Source organism: Lissotriton vulgaris, chromosome 4_1 (genome assembly GCF_964263255.1).
Source record: "Lissotriton vulgaris chromosome 4_1, aLisVul1.2, whole genome shotgun sequence".
Taxonomy (NCBI): Eukaryota; Metazoa; Chordata; class Amphibia; order Caudata; family Salamandridae; genus Lissotriton; species Lissotriton vulgaris.
This window is the reverse complement of record NC_141691.1, coordinates 637909216-637932462: the sequence shown is the minus strand read 5'-3', so window position 1 is coordinate 637932462 and position 23247 is coordinate 637909216. Positions and strand designations below refer to the sequence as shown.

Here is a 23247-nt window from a genome sequence, read left to right as displayed (position 1 = left end):
CTTTGACATTCTACATGACTAGAAGACTGAAGAATCTCCCTTGGGGTCATGGAGTGACTCCCCTGTTCAAAAAGGCACCAAAGAAACATCTTGCCGGTCTGCATTTCCAAAGCTCCCGCCGGACTCCGAAGTATTTGCGACTCAGGACACAGACTTCCAGACTTCTCAGAGACCGACACGAGATCCCAGCAAAGCTGAGACCCGCAGCCCTCACGAGTGACATGGAACCAGAACTACTGGACACTGTGCACATCTGCAAGTGCATCAACTTCCAGAGCTTCCCGAAGTTGTGCATTGGGCAACTTGTATTCCAAGCCCCGAGGATCATCTCCACCGAAGATTGTGGGCCTACACTCCATGAGTGTTCCTTGAGCCCGCTGCTAGCATTTCTGTTCCAGGCCCCTTTGCGATCCCTGGTCCGTCGACTGGTGGGTCCCCATGAAGGTAACTCTACTTTCCTTTGGGCTTCCCTGGTTGCTTCAGACATGCCCTGACTCCCCACCGAGTGGTGAGTCCCTCAGACCTTGCTGGTCTGCACTGAAGCCAATCTCTGATTTCTGTGTGGGTTGCTGTTGCGAAGGCTTGTTAGGTCCAATGCTGAAACCGACACCGCAGCACTCTACATCTTTCAAGGGACAGCTCAAATCCAGCACCTGTTTGTTGTCGACGCCTAATGGTCCTCGTGGCTGAAGAGTCAAGCTTCACTTTCTTCACCTGAAATCCCCAGACATCTGTGGGCATCCGCTCATCGCCTTTCTGGTCACTGGCAAGTGACCCAGACTCTGTCCCCTCTGCTTTCAGGTTCTTCACTCTGATCCATCCTTGGATCCACCCGGACACTTTCCACTTGGACGCCAGCAGCACTTTGCAGCAGATCGCCATTGAAATTGACGACTAAACCAGACACGAAAAGACACCTATGCACCCGGCTTCCCTGGGTGCGGTAATTCGAGTACTCCAGTGCTCCCATGGGTATTGGCTCTTTTGACCTCCTTGTTCAAAAGGGGTTTGCTCCAAGTCTTCTTCTAAGTGTCCTTTATCTTTAAAATTCCAACTGTGACTTTCCCCATAGAAGTCAATGGTTATTCGCGGCTGTGTTTAGACACTGCACGCGCCCCCATGGGTCTCCTGTGTAACTACCTTGGGTTGTTTCTGGTGGCCCAGCGGTTCTACAGGCTCTAGGCCTGGTCTCTATGTCAGTCGTGGTTCTTATACCACTTTCTTAATATATGGTTTGGTACGCGCCCCTAGGGCTCAACGTATATTGTGCTAATTTACTATGTGCTAATTAAGTTTACTGAATGTACTTTTGCCTCTAGCCACAGAGACTAGAGGGATGTGTTTAGAATAAAGACATATTTTATATATATACCTGGTGTGGATCTCCTTTCATTTGTCAATTCACGAGATTATAGACTGGTAAAACAAGCTGCTTTACATTCCTTCAAGACTTAGGCTGAAGGCTGCTCTCCACAGCTACCACTATGATAGCTTGTTATAAAGGTTGTCTTTAAACCTACCATCAATAAGGGTGATTTGGACTTGTGCGAGGTGCCCACTAGAATAGTGGACATCATATGCCAGGCCAACTTCTCAAAGCAACCAATGATGTTGACTCTCTTACTAAACACTCCCTACACCGGACTTCAACCAATATTCGCAATCGCAACAACCGCACTCATCGCCCCGGCAACCACTCACCCACCATCACCTCCCTTCCCAACAGGTCCACCTCCCTTCCAGTGGACTCTCCCACCAACACTCCCCGCACTGGAGTGCAATCCCTGTTTGCAATCGCAACAACCGTCCTCATCGCCCCTGCAATCCGCTGTCAGACCTCGACACACTCACTCTCCTCCGCTCCGACGACACAGCCCCCCACACATCCACCACAAACCTTACCATACCCACCATACACTCAAATCCCCTTAGACCCCCTACTCTAAACAGCAGAACCTCCATCCCTAATAACCTTAGAAAAGTCCCTCTTTCGCTAGAACACTCTACCACCCTCTACACACCCCGCCTCAAATGCACTCTCCTCAACTGCAGATCGGCCTCGAAACATTCCGCCGCCATCGCTGATCTCATCCTATCTCTGGACCTTGACCTAATCATTTTGACTGAAACCTGGCTAACTGAATCTTCGTCACCTATAATGGATATTCTGGCTCCTCCCAACTACCACATCATTAGACTTGACAGGTCCGGCAAATTAGGCGGTGGAATTGCATGCATTTACAGGAACAACCTCTCTGTTCGGAAAGTCAACTCCGCCTCCCTACCATCCCCTACATCCTGTGAATACATCTGCCTCGACATTATCAATGAGGGCAAACCGATATGCTCTCTGCACGGCATTTACCACCCACCCAGGGACAACCTTACCGTTTCCCAACAAATCATGGATATGATCTCAACCAATTCCAACGGCAGCTCACCCAAATTTACCTTGGTGACTTCAACCTCCATTGGAACGACCGCAATGACGCGGTGGTAAATAGCCTTAAAATCTTCCTTAATGCCCATGACCTCACCCAAATTTGCGACAGCCCGACCCACGAGAAAGGTTCTATCCCCGACCTTATCATTTCCAAAGAGGACTATATCCAACTTGAGTCCATCCTTCCCTGTGACTGGTCAGATCATCATATTGTCACATTCTTCATCAATGAAAAAGTTAAACTTAACCCGGTTCAATCCTCCAAGCCCAAAGACTGGAAAAGAGACCTGAAAAAACTCAACCCAAGCTCTCTGCCTCCTAACAGCTGCAAACTCCTACTCCCACCTAACAGCACGACGGACGTTCAATCCTTGACTGACCACTATCTCAACGCTATGACCTCAATAATTAATGAGGCTGCACCGATGCAGCTAAAAAGAGTCACCACCAAAATATCCAATCCATGTTACGACGGGAGTCTCAATGAGGATAGACGAGACATGAGAATGGCAGAGCGCACTTGGAGATCAGCTCCCTCTGCACTGCACCTACAAACTCTAAAGAAAAAGAGAAACGCCTATTTCAGGAAAATTAAACGCTCAAAATCAGATTTCTTCAGCCTCCAGCTCGACCAAGCAAAAAACCGTCCGAGGAAACTGTTTGAGCTAATCAGAACACAAGCCAAGGAGCAACCCCAACCACTTAGCACGGTGCGCGAAGCACCCTCCTGTGAAGACTTCTCCGCCTTCTTTATCCAAAAAACTGATAGCATTAAGAGCGATCTCCTTATTGACGCAAGCCTCTACTCCAGACCCCAGCCAATGGCAACCACTGAACCAAAAAACAATGCTACATGGTCATCCTTTGACACCTACTCCGAAGAAGAAATTGGCAAACTGCTCAGCACCTTGAATCCATCCAATCACCTCACAGACCCCCTTCCAGCTGGTGCTGTAAAAGACTTTACCCCTCTGCTTCTCCCACTCTGGACTAAAATTATCAACAGCTCTCTTCAACAAGGAATCATACCTGACTCCCTCAAAGTTGGACAAGTCACACCCTTACTTAAAAAACCTACAGCCGACCCCTCTGATTTGAACAATTATCGTCCCATTACCAATATTCCCACTCTCGCTAAACTGCTGGAAAAATGCGCACAACTACAATTGACTAAACACATTGATCAGTTTGAGCTACTCAACCCACATCAATCAGGCTTCCGAGCTGGGCACAGTACAGAAACTGCCATGACTCACATAATTGACGACGCACTTCAATTACTAGACCTCCTCATCCTGCTTGATCTCTCTTCAGCATTCGACACCGTTAAACATGAGAAGCTACTCGAACTACTAAACACAAGAATGGGTTTATCTGGAACTGTTCTCAAATGGTTCACTTCCTTTCTACACAACAGATCGCAGAAATTCAAGAGCAACAACATGATGTCCTCGCCAATACCTGTATCGTTAGGCGTCCCCCAAGGTTCCTCCCTATCTCCGACTCTGTTCAACCTAGTTATGGAACCTCTCACCACGTTGCTACAAGCATCCAATGTTCTCTTTCACATGTACGCCGACGACACCCAACTTTATCTCAAACTGCAATCCCCCAAAGACATTTTGCTCCTGAACTCAACGATCAGAAGCACCCAATCCTGGCTTGCCGATATTCACCTCAAACTCAATGCTCTGAAAACAGAGTTCCTTCTGATCTCACCTCCAGCAAAGATCTCTACCACTCAAACTTCGCTTAAACACCTAACCGCAATCAATGTCCAACCCACCATCGTGGACTCCGCTAAATCTCTAGGCATACCACTTGACACCAATCTCAACATGCAGCAACATATCAGCAAGGCAACTAAGGGAGCGAACTTCCAAATTAACACCTTGAGGAAACTCAAACCCTTCCTCCCAGCCAAAGACTTCCAAACTGCAGTACAAGCACTAGTCATCCCTCGAATAGAATATGGCAGTATCGCCCTCTGCGGTCGCTCCCTTACCACTACGGCACCCCTAAGAGCCTCCCTAAATGCTGCAACGAGACTCATCACGGGGTCAAAAAAGCACTCTCATATTTCCCCTGACCTGAAAACCCTGAACTGGCTGCCTTTTGAAGACAGAATACACCTGAAAATTGCTTGCATGACACACAAGGCGGTACACCTTAACTCACCCGGCTACCTCATTCAGAAGTTGACAATCTCTGGCGGCTCTAGAAACACCAGAGGCACAAACAATCTTCTGCTGAAGCCTAGAAGATTTCGGAAAGAAAAAACTTATAAACGCTCCTTTTCAGGAATGGCACCCAGAATCTGGAACTCACTCCCTCCTGAAATCAGGCTCATCTCCTCCACTATACAATTTAAGAAAGAAGTAAAAGCTATCCTTATGGCTAAATACACTTGAACTACTACTTCGGACTCTTAAAGAATCTGCATAGATCTTTCTCCCTGTTCGACCTCTTTGTTTATTGGTATTATCTGTATTTTTGCTTTACATCTATTTGTGCTGTTAGCTTTACTGACTTACCTGTTTGACTAGGATCATGTACTCTCTCTATGTAAAGCGCTCTGATATCTGCAAAGATCTTGTTCGCGCTATATAAAACTTTCAAATAAATAAATACATAAATTTACAGACGAGACAGAGGAATTCAAATTGGTGTACGCAATGCAATACAATTCCACTTGTAGAGTGCACAGCTACATCTGAGGAGGCGTCTCCGCACTAGCAGAAAAGATCACCCAATGAAGGGAGCAGAAAACGTGCAAACAGCTGCCTTAATAACTATCAAAAACAAGAGTTTTTAGGGACTTTGTAAAAACAGCTTCAGAATGGCTGCTTCTCAGATTAAGAGAATGTGCGTTCCACAGCTTAGTTGCCAAGAAGGAAAAGCATCTGCCACATCTTCTGGCCCTGTGTATGCTGGGAATCTGGAAAAGTTTGAGAATATTGGATCTCAACAATCTCCCATTTGAGTATGGTTTGAAATGGCTCTTAAGATAAAGAGGACCCTATTGATGGTAGGTCCTAAAGGCTAAGATCAGTGCTTTGAACTGAATTCTCGTATTGACCGGAAGCCAATTGAGGGCACATAAATGAACCGACACTGAGATTCGATGCAGGATCTTCAAATTCATCAATGCAGCAGCATTCTGAATGGTGAAGGTACTGAGCCAAAAAGGCAAAAAGGCCCAAGTACTGACTGTTAGAGTAGTCCAACCTAGAGGTTATTAAGGCATGGACGATCGTCTTGCGATGCTCTACTGGAATAAGTTGCAACATCCTCCTTAGAGACTTGAGGGTCGAAATATAAGGAGAGGATAAAACCCTCATCTGGGACTTAAAGGTTAAACCTGAGAGAAGTTACAGCCCAAGGTTTCTAACCACTGGAGCGGGACTGAGGGGCAAACCCAACTCTGATGGTCACCAAAGACAAGGTTGACTTGACTTACTGGAAAAGAGAACCTCAGTCTTGCCTAAGTAAAGTCTCAGGCAGCTTGTGTTCATCCAGTCCACTACAAATTTCAGGCAAGGCTTGAAGGAGTTATGGGTAGTGGTATGTTTTCCTGGAAAGCCAGGAGAAGTTGAGTGTCACCCACGTAGAATATATTTCTCACTCCCCAAGATTCAACTAACTTATCTAGGGGCTCCAAATAAATATTAAAGAGTGTTGGGATGAGAGCCGAACCTTGTGGAACCCCACATACTAAAGGATCAGCCATAACGGGGGAAGGAAAACAGGCTGGGGTCACCCGCTAATGAAGGATTTAAGCCAACATTGGGCTAGACCTATGGCACCGATCATGTCAAGTCTCTTGAGCAGAATAGCATGAAAGACCATGTTGAATACCACTGAGAGATCCAAAAGCATCACCATGACCGGAGAATTTAAATCAAGGTTATCTTTAATGTATTCCGAGACTTCAAGTAGGGCTGCCTCGGTTCTATACCAGTACAGAACCTTGATTGAAGAGTCATGAGTATTAGCAGTGTATGCACATCTGCCTTCAATAAAAGACACAATTAAGAGATTCACGGGTCTGCTGTGAGTATTATTAATATTTGTGTTTTAACTCTTGGGTAGTCGAAAAGGTACATAAATCCGTAGGTTGAAATATTTGTTTAAACTTTCAAAGAATTGTTGATTTTCAAATGTCCTATCTGAAGGGGGTGCTCTGTGAATAGGTTCCCAGTCATTAAGCCATTCCATTGGCAAAGCCAATAGGTCTCTTTGTAACAATGGGAATTCCGCACCCAGCAGTAAAGTGGAATAAACTATGCAGCCAACGTGTGGCTTTGATGTAAATTCAAAGCATTAAGTTAGGTAACAACTTGTGCTAATTACCAATGCAGCTCCATTGATGTTTCTTTCATGATAATAATTATAATGCAGATTGATGTTTCATGCAAAAAATGGTCTTCAAAGCAATGTTATACAACTGTATGGCGTTTTGCCAACCGTGGGAGATTAACAGGTTTGGTGAATCTATGTGCAACTCTAGGCACCACACTGCACAACACTGGTGTAACGAAACTTGAGGCCCCCCCCCTGCAAGATACATGGAGGGGCCCTCTGGACTCAATCAGAAGCTCTCTGGCCAGAGTACTATGCTGAGGGGACCCACTGGAGATTTGGGGGCCCCTGCACCGCAGGGGCCTGTTTTATGCCACTGTGCTACACACAACAATAGGCTTAGTCGAATAGGGCACATTTGCTTTATAGAAACAAACGCATGATAGAAAAAGAAAGATTGTTCAAGAAGTGACTGCAGGTGTAAACATCATAACAAACAATAACATATGTTCATATATCATGTGTGAGCAGCAGTGGAAGGACACTAATCAAAAACAATCAATCTGTACTTGGTCCATACTCCAGGGGAAAGAAGAGGAAGTTCAGCCAGCAGGCGCAGTCCTATTATGGAGGCTGAAAATAAGAGGGATAATGAACCCAACGAATGGTAAGAGGTGGGCAGGCTCTAAGCCCCTCGTTGTATACACTATCCCTCATAAGTAAGACCTAAAAAGGAGAGAAAATAATACGTGTAAGGTGACAAGTGAAAAACATCACAATTCGATTTGTCCCTTTGGTGGCATAATTTATACAATGTTACTTTATTTTTCTAAAATGGGGGGGGGGGGTCTTGTATTTTCATGTTATTACTGTTTGAAGTGGTGCATAGATACTTTACTCATTGCCTCCAAGTTAAGCCTGACTGTTTTTGTGCCAAGCTACTACAGTGTTGGGCACAGGTTAATTAAGTTACTTTTTGTGGTTCTTCCTGAAAAGGATTGCGGCTGTTGCTTGAGTTGGGTTTTACAGCCCCTCAACCAACAACCCAATTACTCACATTATGTATAAACCTCTCTCGGCGGCCAGTGGCCATGGCCAATTATGTTTACTGGGCAGTGGATGATAAGGCCACTACCCAAGCCTACCAGCAGAAATAAACAAAATTGATGAACACATCCCTACTAAGCCATCTGATGTAAGCATAGAACCTCCTGGGTACAATGCTCTCACAGCTTTGCTATTTTTGGATTCCTCATATGTACACTGTCCTATCACGAAACAGGCTGCGACACTTGAGATAAGTGCCGTCTCTCTGAGCACAACCAATTAGACGTGAAGACGTTCTGAAGAATTATAATTTGCACAAACACATTTGCAATGTGACACTTGACAAGATCCTACATATATTTTTTCTATATTATTTTCAGACTACCCCTGACGAAGGACTTTAATAGTCCGAAATGCATAGGGTGAACTCTCAATGATTTTTTTGAACAGTTTGGGAAGTTTAAGGATGTCAAACTAGCAACCTGCTAAATGATGTAAACAATTTCCTGTGGATAAAACATGGAATAAATTATGGTGGAAATCATGATTTTTTGAAGTTTGATTATAATTCTTCAGAACGTCTTCACGTCTAATTGGTTGTGCTCAGAGAGACGGCACTTATCTCAAGTGTCGCAGCCTGTTTCTTGATTACCACACCATGTCGAGGAGTGATATCTCTGGTGCACACCACAACCTAACTCACACTAGCAACTGCGGAGTGCGTAACCTCTACCTCTTTTGCACTGTCCTATCACCCCTTTCTTGTCTTAGTAAGTTTTTGGGGTCTCAAAACCACTGTAATACAGTCCTCTTGTGCCATACATAATCTCCTTTAGTCTCCAATTGTACTCTTAAGCAGCTGAGATCTATATCATACTTTGAGTCTGGGTTCATATTGCAAAATTTACAAAGATTGTCTCAATCGTAGGGCAAAACGTTGGGGCCCCCAGTAGAATGTGATGAGGGGCCCCTGTGTCTCCCATATCTCACATATATTCAATGGCTTCAGAGTTAATGGGGACCCCTGAAGGTTTGGAGCCGCTTGATGTGTTGACACACACTCTAGTGCAGGGGTCGCCAAACCGGTCCTGGAGGGCCGGATCCATGCCAGATTTTTTAAATAATTACATGTATCTCAATTGGGATATCCAAAAAATCTGGCATGGATCCGGCCCTCCAGGACCGGTTTGGAGGCCCCTGCAGTCTAGTGTAAACCGTTAAGCTGTTAAGTTTTATATAGAAAGAGCTGTTCTTGCCCTACCTTTATGAAATTTACTCCCTATAAAGTTTTGATTGATGACTAATTGATAATCACTTATTTTCTGCCCTCCGATAATTACCTGAGTGTTTCCAAATCAACTCTATTGGCCAGACATCCCCAGCTGCATATAGATTTGTGCATTACTTGTAAATAGAATAGAAGGAGCACCAGTTTTCAACAAGTTATTCTGACATAACAGGAGTCACATCTAGAGAGTAGAAAGTGGTGGACGCAGTGCTCTGTCAAGCCTTGGGGCAAGTGTAGCAACCTTGGGACCTGGTGGAAAAAGAGATCCTCTCCCTGGGTCCTGCATGGCAATCATTCAAAGGGTTTTAGGCAAGGCTGCATGGCTCGGCTGTATTCTGACAGAAAGGTACAGAATACTGTCCCTCTCCACCCAAGACTACTCGTAGCTCACAGCATGCATCTCAAAGAATACATTGGGTTCAAGACTGCCTGAGAGCCTTGATGTGGGATAGTGCGACAAAATGATTATACTTTGTTTTACATTCCCATGTTGACTCTAGTGAAGGCTGATAAATGACGTAGCCCTGTCAGGCCACTCGTCCTAAGGGTCTAGGAGATCCATATATATTTATAGCCCCAGGGGGTTTCTGTATTCCCTCAAGATCAGAGCTCCTAAAAATGTCACCATTAAACGTCCCTAATGCCTGTAAATCCAATTGTATGTTGTTAGTTGTAAATTTGTGAAATTGCTCACAGTGTGCTTTTTTGTGAGGAGTTGAACACTCTTAGTTTAACATACGCTACAAGTCATAAGTGGTGCATGTTAAGCGCCCATATACTTCAATATAATTAAAAAAATGTATGTTGCTTACTACACCTGAAGAAGCGTTGAAGCGTTTTCTGCCCGGCAGCATGCCGCTCTGGAGCCCAAAGTTAGTGGTTCAGTAGTTGTTGATTGTTGGGATTAGTCCTGTGCTCTCAAGGAGCCCATTCCAAGACCTGGCTCTCTGCCTCAGCTCCTGGATACCCTCACGGTTGAAAAGCCTCGCTCTACAATTACTGATTGATTGATTCCATGCTTTTACTGTAATGACTTTATGGTGGATTACATTGGTAGGAGGTAGGTATGATCATTAGTGAGGTTTACGTGAGTTCCTGCAGATGGTAGGTGGGATCAGTCGGTGAGCTGTAGGAGATTGTCATTGCTGGGTTGTATGACTTTCAATGGAGGACAGTTTGTGATGTTTGAGAAGAGATGTGGAAAATACTTGCAAATATATAAATACAAAAATATACAGAATATAGGCAGAGTAAGTACAAATACGATTTAGAAATGTATTTTCGATTTAGAAATGTATTTTCTTTGCCATCTACATATATTAGTAACTATTTTGAGAATCGTCCAGGAAAAAATAAGCAAGCTATTGAACATAACAAGGCTTACCAGCAAGAGTTCGGTAGAGCATTTTATCCCCTCCGACATTAGAGAGGCAGCCTTTTCCGAATGATTGTCTGAAACCTGCATGGCGTTCGAAATGACGTCGATGAGCGTCGACATCACATGTTTATCCAATGCAAGCTTGCCGGGCGTCATCATATAGAGTTTAGCCAGTTCTTTAACGCGGCCCATCACAAGAATTGCGCTCTGGAATGATATCTACGAAGAGGGGATAACAACGGACAACAAAGTTAATATGCGAAACGTGCACACTGCTGTAAGAATACGAAACTACATGCGGACATCTGTTCGTAAACGCAGTTACATCAGTTTCAACACATTTTAAGTCAACGCTCTAAGAGAAGCAATGTTGTTCATCTGCAGGGCACGATTTAAAAAAGAACTATATCAAACAGCGTTTATATTGGCACGCTATTGCTAAGAAATAATACCACTATTGAAAGTCATCCTATGGTCTACTTTTTATTAGAACTTAATTGCGAGGCTCCTACACCTGGTTAGCTCAAACTGAGCCAGTTAAGTAGCCTGACGTGCATTTGGGATGAGGGCAGGTCCATGCAGAACAGCTCTTGACTGAGTTCACCTGTGGATTTTATCTGGACCTTTCCTGGACCTCAAAATCCGAATACAGTGCCAACATGGAAACTTATCATTTCTAAATGACTTGCTAACGTCTGAGCTGAAGATGCTGTGGGGGCAGAAACCCAAAATCTTAGAGACCCCTAAATATTAGTTTGAGATATTGCGTTCTGACATCCTAGATATAGCGTTAAAGAATACCCTCCTCAAACTCAATAGTGTAACAGAACAATACAAAAGTAATTGAAACCACTCGACATTAGCTCAAATTTGGTTCTGGGCTTAGTTACAATCATTTATTACGAATTCCCAGTAAGTGATACAGAGAAATGTAAAACATGACATGACGGCTAAAGTACATAGTCAGAAATCAGAATTATTTTAAGTTCCTATGAACGGCAAAATAATCATTAAGACAGCATCCCTCAATCATTTTATTCTGAAAGAAACTGGAGTCTCAGGAGGAAAAGAGTGTCTTGTTCACTCCCAAACCAGGAGTTTCTATACACATTTTATGAATAGGTAATAATCAAAAAATACAAATTCAGCATTGCGTGTTTTGTGAAAATACATATTAGACAAATCAGAAATAAGATTGTCATAATAAAGCACATAACGCTAACCCACTTTTAAGAAAGGCTCCAGCAGCCGCATGGAAGAATGGTCTGGATTTTTGCATGGGCCTGGAAAAAAACATTTTCATTGCCAGGGGGGCCCGTATTTTTTTTTAAAATATGGAAAAGGTGGGCACATTATCGGGGACTGTTCCTAGAGCCGGTTCCAGTAGTGCAGGAACCACACTTATAGAGCTCAGGGTTTCTGGGGGAGGATCCAGGGAGCGAGGTGGGACATGGAACTCCGGTGGATAGCATTACTGCAATATTCAAATAGTTTTGTCTGAGAGTGAGTGTATGGTGCGATTGGGGGGAGGGGTTGGGGGAGTCAGATTTTATTGTATTACCTTCAATTTTCTTTTCATTGAGTATCATTATGAAAAATGTCAAGGTCAGCATTACATGCTTTGATTGTGCTGACGCCTCTGGGTTTCAGGGCCCTGCTGTTTATATGCCATTTGACAAATAAAATTTGTAAAGAAAAAAAAAAAAAGAACGGCTCCAGGACTTTGTACGCAATTGTTGCCCAGAGATCTACAACACAATATCATTTCTTTTTTTAAACAATGACCCATACACCAGTGTATACATACATACTACCAACTGCTGCAGAAATATGCTTGGGATTGCAACATTTAGTACATGAAAAAAGTGCAATTCACAATGACAGTGCTTTAAATGGGCCGGTACTGTCCGGTACAGATTACCGGCCCTTTTTTTATTTTAAGAAGGAGAGTACCGGCACTTTTCAGGAGAAATGCTACACTTTTAATTGGAGAGTACTGGTACTTCTCAGAAACAAGCAGGTACTCTGGTACAAAGTGCCTGCACTTCTATTCTTCCATTTCAAGCACCAATGCATGTTCTCTATCGAATATAGCCAGTTACGTCACACTGTCCTGTGCTCAGCAAAGACCATGGGGAGAGATGACATGCAGCGGGACATTGACTGAGAGGGGGAATGAGGAGGAACAAGATGAACAGATCTGAGTAGCATTTATATTAATAAAAATGGCGTTTCGAGAAAAATGTGGCGCAACTATACTATATTAATAAACACCCTTCTAAATCACATCAAAATTATTCTAAGTGCAGTATTAATGTCTGTTAAGACTAGATTCATCGTAAAAATCATTAGTATATAAAAATAATTTGTCACCCAAAAGTTTGCATTCAAAATACTTCTACAATAGTGCTACTAGGTTTGAATGAAACAAATCTATCTGTGTCCTTGAATGCTGGCCCACCATGTGCATTCCTTTATTGGCGACTGCCACAAAGGGCCACTGCATCGGTGTTATCCTCTATGTCTTACTATCAACAGTGCCTGCGCTCGTGTTCATTTACCAGCATCCAAGTACATATTTTAGTGTTTCGTGTCCATATGCACATTTTTCTTGGGCAGTGTATGTGTCCTAATGTCCCTGTCACAGCATTCATTACTGTACCAACATCCGTCTCCCTGAGCCACAATGTACCCCTGTTCCACTGTCCAAGTTTAAATTTCCCGGTCCCACTCGCAAGTTCAGGTTTTCCCATCCCAACATCTGTGACTGCCCCACTATCTATGTCACACCTAGTCAGTGTTCATGACGCCCTGTGCTTAAACCTTCTTCAATGACTATACTTGTGGGTCTTTCCACACTAGTCCGGTCTCCATCCCTCAGTGTCATTCTGGCCAGTAAGGCCATGCAAGGTAAAATGGAAATTATCGCCATCCCCAGACATCGCTGTTACTGCTTCAGTCGACCGAGGCATTTCAGAGATCGGACAGCTTAGCTAACGGCTGGAGCACCACGTAAAAATATAATCTTTGAATTGGGAAAGACTCAGACTTAATGAAGTAGTGTTTTGAAGTTGGTTACAATGATGCGGGTAGCTTTAAAGTTGGTATTGAGGGAAAACGTAGCAATCTTGGACAACTTAAAAAGACTACAACAGCACACTTAGCTTAACTGAAAGGAAAGCCGAGAACAAAAAAAACCTATACACCATTTCATTGCTTTTTTTTTTTTTTTGGTTAACGTTCCATTCCAAGTTTAAGGACGCACATCTCGGGGAAGAAGAATAATAAAAGACGAACTGCGCACAAAAGAATATTTTTAAAAGGAGCAGCCTGAAAGCAAATTGTGACTGCAGGGCCCACCGCCTCAGCCCCTCCCTCCAACACTAACACACGCACACACGACCCATTTAATGGGTTTGCAAAATAGGATTATATTGCTGGCAAAGGCAAGTTTTTGCCGAAACAGGTCTCATTTAGATGTGTAGATTGTTGATGCCATAAGCAAATATCTTGGATTGCACGCGCTTCCAGAGTTTCGACCTTCCTTTGGGGATCCAGAAGGAGTCGCAGAGATTGAAGGGGCCATACAGTGAGGCACCACGTATGGCACCACCCACGGTCAGGTGCCTACCGGCAGAGACACCCCAGAAGATGTAATATATATTAAAAAAACTACAGGCGGTCTCCAGTAGGTAGTTAAAGTTAGGGTCATGTTTCCACAGGAAAAACGCAGGAAATTTGGCACCGTTTGACGAATCTTCATGTAATTTTCCCTAAAAAAGTGTGCCAGTATTTCTAGTTGTGCGTGGAAAGTTTCAGGGCGAACCCTCAAGCGAGACTGAAAATGGGGGGGGATCATAAAATGTGCATTTCCACATCATCTCCCATAGCGGCTTTGAACAAGTCGAGTGATGACTTGGATTCTATTCTATTCTATGGTTTGGTAAAGCGCAAAACAGCTGCCCCAGCGAAGAGGCGTCCCGGCGCTAAGGAGAATCACAGACCCCCGCCTGAGCTAGGAAAAGAGGGAACGAGGTGAACTTAAACAGAGGGGAACAGGAGGGTCTTAATAGCCTTTCGGAAAGTTGGAAGGCTTTCTAAGGAGCGGATATTGAGAGGTAGAGCATTCCAAAGCTTGGCTCCCAAAACCCTAAAGGAGCGTCTGCCAATGCGGCAAAGCTTTGTGCCGGGAACGTTCAGTAAGTACTGGTTAGAGGAACGCAGATCACGTCGTGGAACATAAGGAGTGAGGAGAGATTGTAGGAGAATAGGGCTTCCCATTTAAGAATTTTGAAGGTCATGATGAGGGCTTTGAAGTGAATTCTGGAGTCAACGGGTAGCCAATGCAATTTGCGAATAGTAGCTCTAACCGAGCATCTGCGGGGAAGGCCGACTAATGCTCTTGCCGCCGCGTTTTGCACTCGTTGCAGTCGTGCTATTTCTCCTTTGTTGGCGCCTAAGAGGAGAACATTGGCGTAATCCAAGTGAGAGAGGATTGTCGCTTGGATAATAAGTTGGCGGACTTTAGCATTGAAAAAGCCAAGTATAGGGCTGAGACTACTCAACAGACCAACACAGGTGGCAGCCACTTTCTTGGTGTGAGTCTGATAGCTGAGTGATGCATCCAACCAGACTCCTAGATTTTTTACTAGGGACTTGGGAGGATGAATGGGGCCTAAGGATGAAGGCCACCAGTGCTCATTCCAGTGGCTGGTGTTTTTACCAAGGAGCAGCACTTCCGTTTTTCCTGCGTTGAGCTGTAAGTAGTTATCCGTCATCCATTGGGCCACTGCTAACTCTCTCAGACTCAACAGTGATAAGACGGAGGTCATGGTCCTGGGTAGGAACCCCCATCTTTGGGACCCCATCATTGGCCAGACTCCCTAGGATCTCTTCCTAATCTGACCCCCAAGGTTAAGAACTCTGGCCTTCTTTTGGACAATCATCTCTCCATGAAGCCCCAGGTGTCTAAGGTCTCCTCCATCTGTTTTGCTATGCTTAAATGATTGAATTAGATTCGTTTGATGATCCCCCCCAATCCGCTTAATGGACTTTGATCCAAGCTCTAACCTTTTTCAGATTAGACTATGGCAACATCTTGTACTAGGGAATAGATCAGGCGTCTATTCGACGTCTGCAAATGGTCAAAAACTCAGCAGCTAGACTGCTGTTCTGGCCTTCGAAATACTTCACTTACACATCTCTTTTTTAAGCTTCATTGGCTTACTGTCATGAAAAGCATTCAATTTAAGGCTCTGTCTTATATGTTCAAGGCTAAAGACAGTATAGGCCCACGGTATATTGAGGACCTAGTGAAATCCTATTTCCTTGGACGCACTCTGAGATCTGAAGACCTGGCTTTATGTACTGTGCCTAGGTTCCAATTGGCCCAGATTGGAGGGCGTTCTTTAGCAGCATTCGGTCCAGAACTGTGGAACTCCCTTCCAGAGTCACTAAAACTGTACTTCCCTTTTGTCTTTCAGCAAAGGTTTAATGATTTGGTTGTACTAATTTCTTGGCTGTACTAATTTCCGGCCTCTTTTGGTCTATCACCGGCAAACCCCTCTAGATGTGCCTGTATTCGGTGGGTGTCCCTGGTCTCTCTTTCTATGTTTTGCACCAGGTAAAATCCTTTTTTGGTAGCTGTGCACTTTATAAGACAACTAGCTTACCCGTCGCGCGTTGCTGCGATCTCAGACGAAAGGAAATTTAAGGAAACTTGTTATGATAACATTAAATTTACATTGTGTCATTTTTATTGAAACGTATTCATTTTAATATGGAAAACATTTTTAAGTGTTGTTTTAATTCTGTTTATTTTCATTAGAGTGCTTGTGGATACACAGTATTTTTTGTTTTTCGGTCTGGTGCGTACACGAATAAATCAGAAGGTTTTCCGACGTGTGAGCTGGCCACATGCAGTTGTCCATGTGAGAAGCACGGATTCTCCAAATCTAGTCCACACACTTGCAGCGATTGTGCGTTGTTGATGGTCATTGCAAAAGCGAGTCGCACCCTAAACTGTAAACGTTCAGTATTGGAAAGATTATGAGGGCCCTGGTGTGCCAGGGGGCCGATATTTAACACATTTTTCTTTCTTTTTTGCCAGAAACCTTCGCGGGAGTGTACTCAACAACTTCCCAAAGTTTCATGGCGATCGGATGAATGGTGTAGTAATGCATAAAGGACAATCAGACATACTATCGATTTTATATATATAGATACATAATAATAATAACACTATTCCAGCCCGAACTGCTGGACGCAATTACACTGAATTAGGCAGAAAGGTAGCTTTTGGTTCACAGATTACGCTTTCAGTTTTTCAGTGTAAATCCGTTCAGTAGTTTGCAAGAAATTCAAGGGAATCCAAATTTGTATATCTACTACCGGGAAGCCTTCGTGAATAATAACCAGCTTGGACAGAGATCAGCAGAGCTATGATTGGCTTCCAACACTTCAACCTGGAAGTGTCTGCAGCCATCTTACAACTCTGCGTCAGCCAAATACACATCAAAACCACAACAACAAACAAGTACAAAAGGTGGCAGGGTACGAATACCCTAATCCTGGGACCCCGGCAGGTCAAAAAAGCTTTTTTTTATTGCCAGTGAAATTTGTGAATATTAGCAAATAGCACAATTAATTAATTAAAAATAAAAACAAGATCGGTCTCCCATGTTTGCTTTTAACATTTTAACATTGCCTCCTGGTGTGTCAGGTCCCAGAGGCAGCCGGCCTTTAATGAATAAGGAGAGGGGCGCACGGACCCCCTTCTATGGCTTATTTATGTTATCAGGACCCCCACCTCCCCGGGGCTCATGGCATTGTTAATGGGGGTCGGGCAGACCCCCAGGCCCCAGGGCCCATCACCTCCCAGGGGCTATAAATGAAATAAATAAATAGGGGAGCCATGTGGAGCCCCGGGACCACCCAGGCAACGACCACCTCCCCAGGGCCAAATATCAAGGCCGGGGGCCACCCAGCCCCCACTCCCGGACCATATACAACCAACAAACCACCACCTCACGGGCCGGCTGGTGCACAGAGAAGGAGTGGGAGCAGTGCAGCTGTTCTCCCGGAGCCATTAATGGCCCTGAGGACCACCATCCCCCAGGGATGGCTCCTGCTATGTCCCTGGGTTCCCAGCCACGGGACATAGTGATTTGCTTTTGCTTAGCAGGATCTGACAGCTCCTGCCAAGCAAAAGCAAACGCTACGTTTCCAGCAAGTGGGAGCTGTCAAACCACTCCCGCTTTCTGGAAGCAGATTTTTCATCTCTTTCCCTGCCCACAGACATGCGGACAGGGAAAGAGATGAAAGTATTGCTCTCATCTACAAGGAGCTGCATTTCTAGCAGCTCCCTGCTTTTAAGAGGAATGCTGTTTCCCGCAGGAGGCGGTGAGCCAGCTGGGTCCGCAGGGGCCCTGAGGATCTCCCAGCAGTCCCTACCATGCAGGCTGGTTGCTCTGTGTAGCATCAAGATACCCAGTGAAACGTGGCCGGGGCATGGGGTCCCTGGGGCCGAAAGCAGCCAAGAGAGTGAGGCCCTGCAGCTCCCCTCCCTTATTGAATTGTGGCCAGGTTCACAGGAATGGTGTCTCCGGGGCTGAAATCGGCCAGCAGAGGGGCTGGGCCCTCGGGTCTTTGAGGGGCGTTCTGGCCTTGATGCTCATTTCACAGAACAGGTGGCACTTATAAATAGAAACATAGCAGGTGCCCCTGTTGAAACTCTACTTCTGTAAAGGACATATGATTCTAACTCCTGGGTTTGGCAAAGGCAAACCAAGTGCGTTTTCTTGGCGATTCCATGTTCAAAAACAATATGAAATCTTTTGTGGAGGTGACTGCATCGTTGATCTATTGGAGTGCAATCTGTATGTGGCTCTCATGAGTGAGGTTTTTGTTATCCTGTGCTGGTGAGAGCAGACTCAATGGGTTTCCCTTTAAATTTTAGATGAGTATTCAACTGTGCATATCACCTGGAAGCTCTGTCTGCTTGGCCCCGCCCGTCCATCTTAGTAGCATGCAAATGGTCTTTCCGCCTTTTGCCAGGAAGATGAACAGCTTGTTTCTTGCAGATTTTGGTGAAGATTTCTTGATGCTGAGGAATATGAGGACATCTCTACCAAACAAAGAAGCACTTACTTCATATAGTTAAGAGGAAGGACCCTTGTTTGGTGTAGATTTACCTCTTTGCAGTCTTGTCGTCTTCTCTATAGGAGGATTCATGTTATCACGTTTGTGAATAAGATGCACCAGGAACAATCACATTGCCAAAACACACACAAGGTCACTGGTGACATTTCCTCATGCTCCATTAAGCAGCTGTAGTGCTGAATACACACTGGACATTTACCCAAGGAGGTAGAACTTAGTAATTAACCAGTAGAAAGAACTCCACTTGGGTAGATATTTTGTGCACAACTGTGTACTCTTGTTGGAGAAAATGGCAGGTGCAGGTCCTATGTGCCAGAGTCACTCACACAGCTACTGAAATAAAACCCACACAGATACTTAGACACCCACTCACACACTCAAACACCCACTAACAGACCACTCAAACACCACACACCCACTCATAGACCTATTCACTCATTCACCTACTCACGGACTCTCACAGCCACACGCAGACCTGCTCAGAGACTCACAGACCTATTCAGAGATTAATGCACTCACTCACAGAACCACTCAGACAATCTTACAGTCACAGATTGACTCTCACACTCAGAGGCACTTGCAAACCCACTCAGACATTCTCACACTTTCTCACAGACTCACTAAGACACACGTACACTCACTCACTCAGAAACCCACTAAGACAATCATGCACCCACTCACACACCCAGTGTGATACTCACGCACTCACTCTCAAAGGTTGCAGGCTATAGTTAGGAAATAATTTATTTTTAAAAACCTTACAAATTCACTTAAAAAAACAAAGGTTACAGAGATGTTATAGCTATGAAACACCATTAAAAAAACCTTAGAAATCCACTGAACAAACAAAGGTTACAGGGGCGTTATAGTTAGGAAACAGAATATAAAAAACCTTAGAAAGTCACTGAAAAAAACAAAAAAGTTACAGGGGCGTTATAGTTAGGACACAGAACAAAAAAAATGAAAGAAATTCACTGAAAAAAACAGATTACAGGGACATTATAGTTACGATCAGATTTCACTCGTACAAAACCAGTGAAATTCAGCACTTATAGTTACCAGAGCTAGCTATCACTTATGCCCTCACAATGCAGTGCTTGTAACCTCACATATTATATCACTCATGACAAAGCCAGTGAAATCACTGATAATATCATCCACTGAGTAATGTACCAAAGATTTCTATGTTGTTGCTCTCTTAATCAAGTAGCTGCTTAGAGTGACCAAATGGAAGGATTGCACTATTCCCTATATAGGGTAGTAGTGGGGATCCTTTTGTTGGATCATAATGCCCTCTCACACCCTTGCAGGGAGAAAAAACAACCTTTACAACGCAACTTTTACAACGCACTACCATTACAATGAAACTTTTACAACGCAACATCCATTACAATGCATGCCATTACAACACAACCATTACAACGCATGACACTACAACGCATACCACTACAACGCATGTCATTACAACGCAGTCATTACAACGCTTACCATTACAGCGCATACCATCACAACGCATAGTACCCTTACACTATCCAACAATTACCCAACTGTTGCACCCCCTGGAGTTAGAATAGTCATTTTTACCCTTACACTGTCCAACACTTACCCTACTGTTGCACCCACCTGGAGTTAGAATAGTAATTTTTATCCCTACACTATCTAATACCTACCATACATGCAATGTAATGGTATGCGTTGTAAAGGTAGTATGCATTGTAATGGAATGCGTTGTAAAGGTAGTTTTTAAAAATTCGTTGTAATGGGATGCGTTGTAATGGAATGCGTTGTAATGGATGTTTCGTTGTAAAAAATGTGTTGTAAAAGTATGCGTTGTAACGTCATACATCCCCTTGCAGGTGTCATGCTTCATCATTTGGGCTGCTCCTTATAGGGGCGGTGGTGCAATCCCCTACGGGCTCCCTAAAGAGGGGCTCTTTGTCGGAGACCTTCTATCCAACTGCCGTAAGATGAATGCGGGTGTGGGGCCAAGGAGTGTAGATGCTGTGTAGTGAATTAAAATAGGGCTGGGAGTACCTAGAACGGACAATCTTTATTCTGTGGGTCAAAACTGCCCTGATCTGCAAATGTGAACCACATTTTTAGTGATATGATTCACTAATAGGGGGAAATTTTAATTTGGTGCCTGGGCCTATTTTCTGTCCTACTCCGAGGCTGCTCGTTGGTGTGCTCAATGTGTTTTTTTCTAATACTTTCATGTCAGTCAGGCTTGATTGTTGTACAGCTATCTATCTTGAATTGCCTTTATAGGATTTATAGAAGTTACAACTCAGCAGTCACACAGACATTCTATATCAAAACAGGAGTGATTTAATCTGTTCTTTTGAAATGTGTTCACTGGCTGCTGGTAAAATTTCAATCTCTCTGCTTAGTGCAGAAAGCTCTTTTTGACGTACATCTATCACCTCTTTCATGGACCGGAACGTAGCTTCTATGGGGTGTTTGTTGTTTGTTGTTACACCCCCCCTAATTAATGTACTTTGTGATAAACAGTTGGGTACAGTTGCTTTCAGTCGGGTATGCTGAGGTGCCTGTTGTATTTCACCAGGAATGTTTACACACACAGAAAAATACACACACATTCCCTCTCTCTGTTTGAAAAGACTTAAAAAATGTTGGTTAGTTCAGAAAATATTTTGTTTTCTCTCACTTAGTACCCCTACCATTCTGCATTCCTCTCCCTTTCTGCTGCCCCTTAAGCCCCTCTTGTGCGCCCTGCTTGTTGCATATGAATGTTTACTTACTTATTTATTGGTTTGTATCTCAAAGTCAAATGATGCCTTGGTGTTGAAGAATGCTATAATTTCAAAGATGTATAATGCCTCTGTGTTGCATTGAAACCAGTGGCATGCCTCATCATTGAATGTATATGGAATAGCAGCTGTGGCACCAATCATCCAAAGGATCTCAGTGGGTGTTGGACTGGGACCCTACATATTCAAAGGAAGTGGGAAGACCTCTCACATTACTTGAACTAGTTTGGGCCCATAAGTGAAGGGCGCATGGACTTTTGCTTTCATGCGCCTTAGTCAAGCTCACATTCTATCTTTCCAGGCAGGGTCTCCTGATAAATGCCACACACCTTAACAGAATGGTATCATAGAAAAATAAACTCTGTTTGATTTCATGATCTATATCCTGACATTCCTCCCCACTACTAGAGAGGATTTAGCAAAAAGAGCTGCTATATTGGTGAGGATCAGATATGCAGTCTCTCCTAGTGACAGGAAAATGTAGGAGAATAAAACCGTACCTTTAAGAAAATTATCAGAAACCGTGACTATAAAAAGTTCCCCTGTAAAGGTGATTTTACATGAAACAAACGTAAAAAGATATCAAAGTCACTAAAGGGCTCAGGAAACCTTTCTGAATGAAGTGGAAAATAACTTGGTGAGACTGCAGACCATGAATTGACCCGGCGGTGTCAAGAATTCCTTAGAAGAATATGATTATATATTCTCTTCCTAAAAATAATGCTTGTGACCCCTGTTCTAAATTGTTGCTTAAACGGAAGTGAAGTGGGAAAATTATATTTGCTCTCAGCCAAAAGTAATTTAGATCTTGATTTATAAAATAAACTGAGCATGTTAAAACAAATACAGAAACGGTTAACTGTTTTCTATAAGGAAAAATATGTTTGGTTTTGGAAAATTAAACAATGTATATTGCTTTGCAAGATCCACCACAATCACTTTTCAATCATCTCCACCCTCACAGGTGTGGCTCAACCATTGCCCCCTCCTTAAAACCTCTTTGACTTAGGGTTTGTCAGTTCAGCATCGATCAAGGCTAATGGCATGGTCTACTTTTTAAATGTCTACCCTAACAAAGGGCATTTGTCTTCAGTTTCTTCAATTTAACATTCTCTACTTTCTCCAGCCTTAAAATCAATCATCCAAAATAATTTAATTTAAGTATTTCTAACTTGAATGACACAGATTCTCCTCTAACCCGAGGACCTTTCTTGTCTCCCGGAAGTCCATTTCCTCATTGCATAGTCAAGTTTCACTCATGATTGCACCTGCATGAGCTCATGCTGAACACCAATGAAGCCATCATCACGATCTATGGGGCACCTCATTTTCTAGCTTCTCCACCTAGGGTCCATGCCTGCACATCCCCCATTTGAAAAATCTAGGCTTCAGTCTATATGTCATTCTTTCCTTGGTTTCTCAGGACAACCATGCTGCCATTCTGGCTTTGTCCACCAATTCTCATCCTTGTTTAACAAAGTTATTATTGTCTATGTCTCTATCAACTTCAGACTCAAAATAATTATCACCCATTACTTGTGGTTTCCACTGATCTAAATAAATGGACCGCAGTGAATAAAAAGCAGTCAATCAATCAATCAATCATAACATTTGTAAAGCACACTACTTACCCGTGAGGGTCTCAAGGCGTTGGGGGGTGGGAGGGTGCTGCTACTGATCGAAGAGCCAGGTCTTGAGGAGTCTTTTGAAGGTCAGCAGGTCTTGGGTCTGCCGTAGGTGGGTGGGGAGGGTGTTCCAGGTCTTGGCGGTGAGGTGGGAGAAAGATCTGCCGCTTGAGGCTGCTCTTTGGATGCGGGGGACTGCGGCGAGGGCGAGGCCAGCAGAGCGGAGCTGGTGG

The 23247-nt window shown here is 43.9% G+C and overlaps 1 protein-coding gene across 1 annotated transcript in view; it reads right to left on the bottom strand.

Annotated features, from left to right (window-relative positions):
- Window positions 1-23247, bottom strand: part of PKD1L1 (polycystin 1 like 1, transient receptor potential channel interacting) — a 1739639-nt gene that overhangs the window by 682031 nt on the left and 1034361 nt on the right. The window contains exon 35 of the mRNA XM_086964902.1: window positions 10465-10677. Within this exon, the coding sequence (XP_086821028.1) occupies window positions 10465-10677 (213 nt within the window). The remainder of the gene's footprint in view (window positions 1-10464; window positions 10678-23247) is intronic.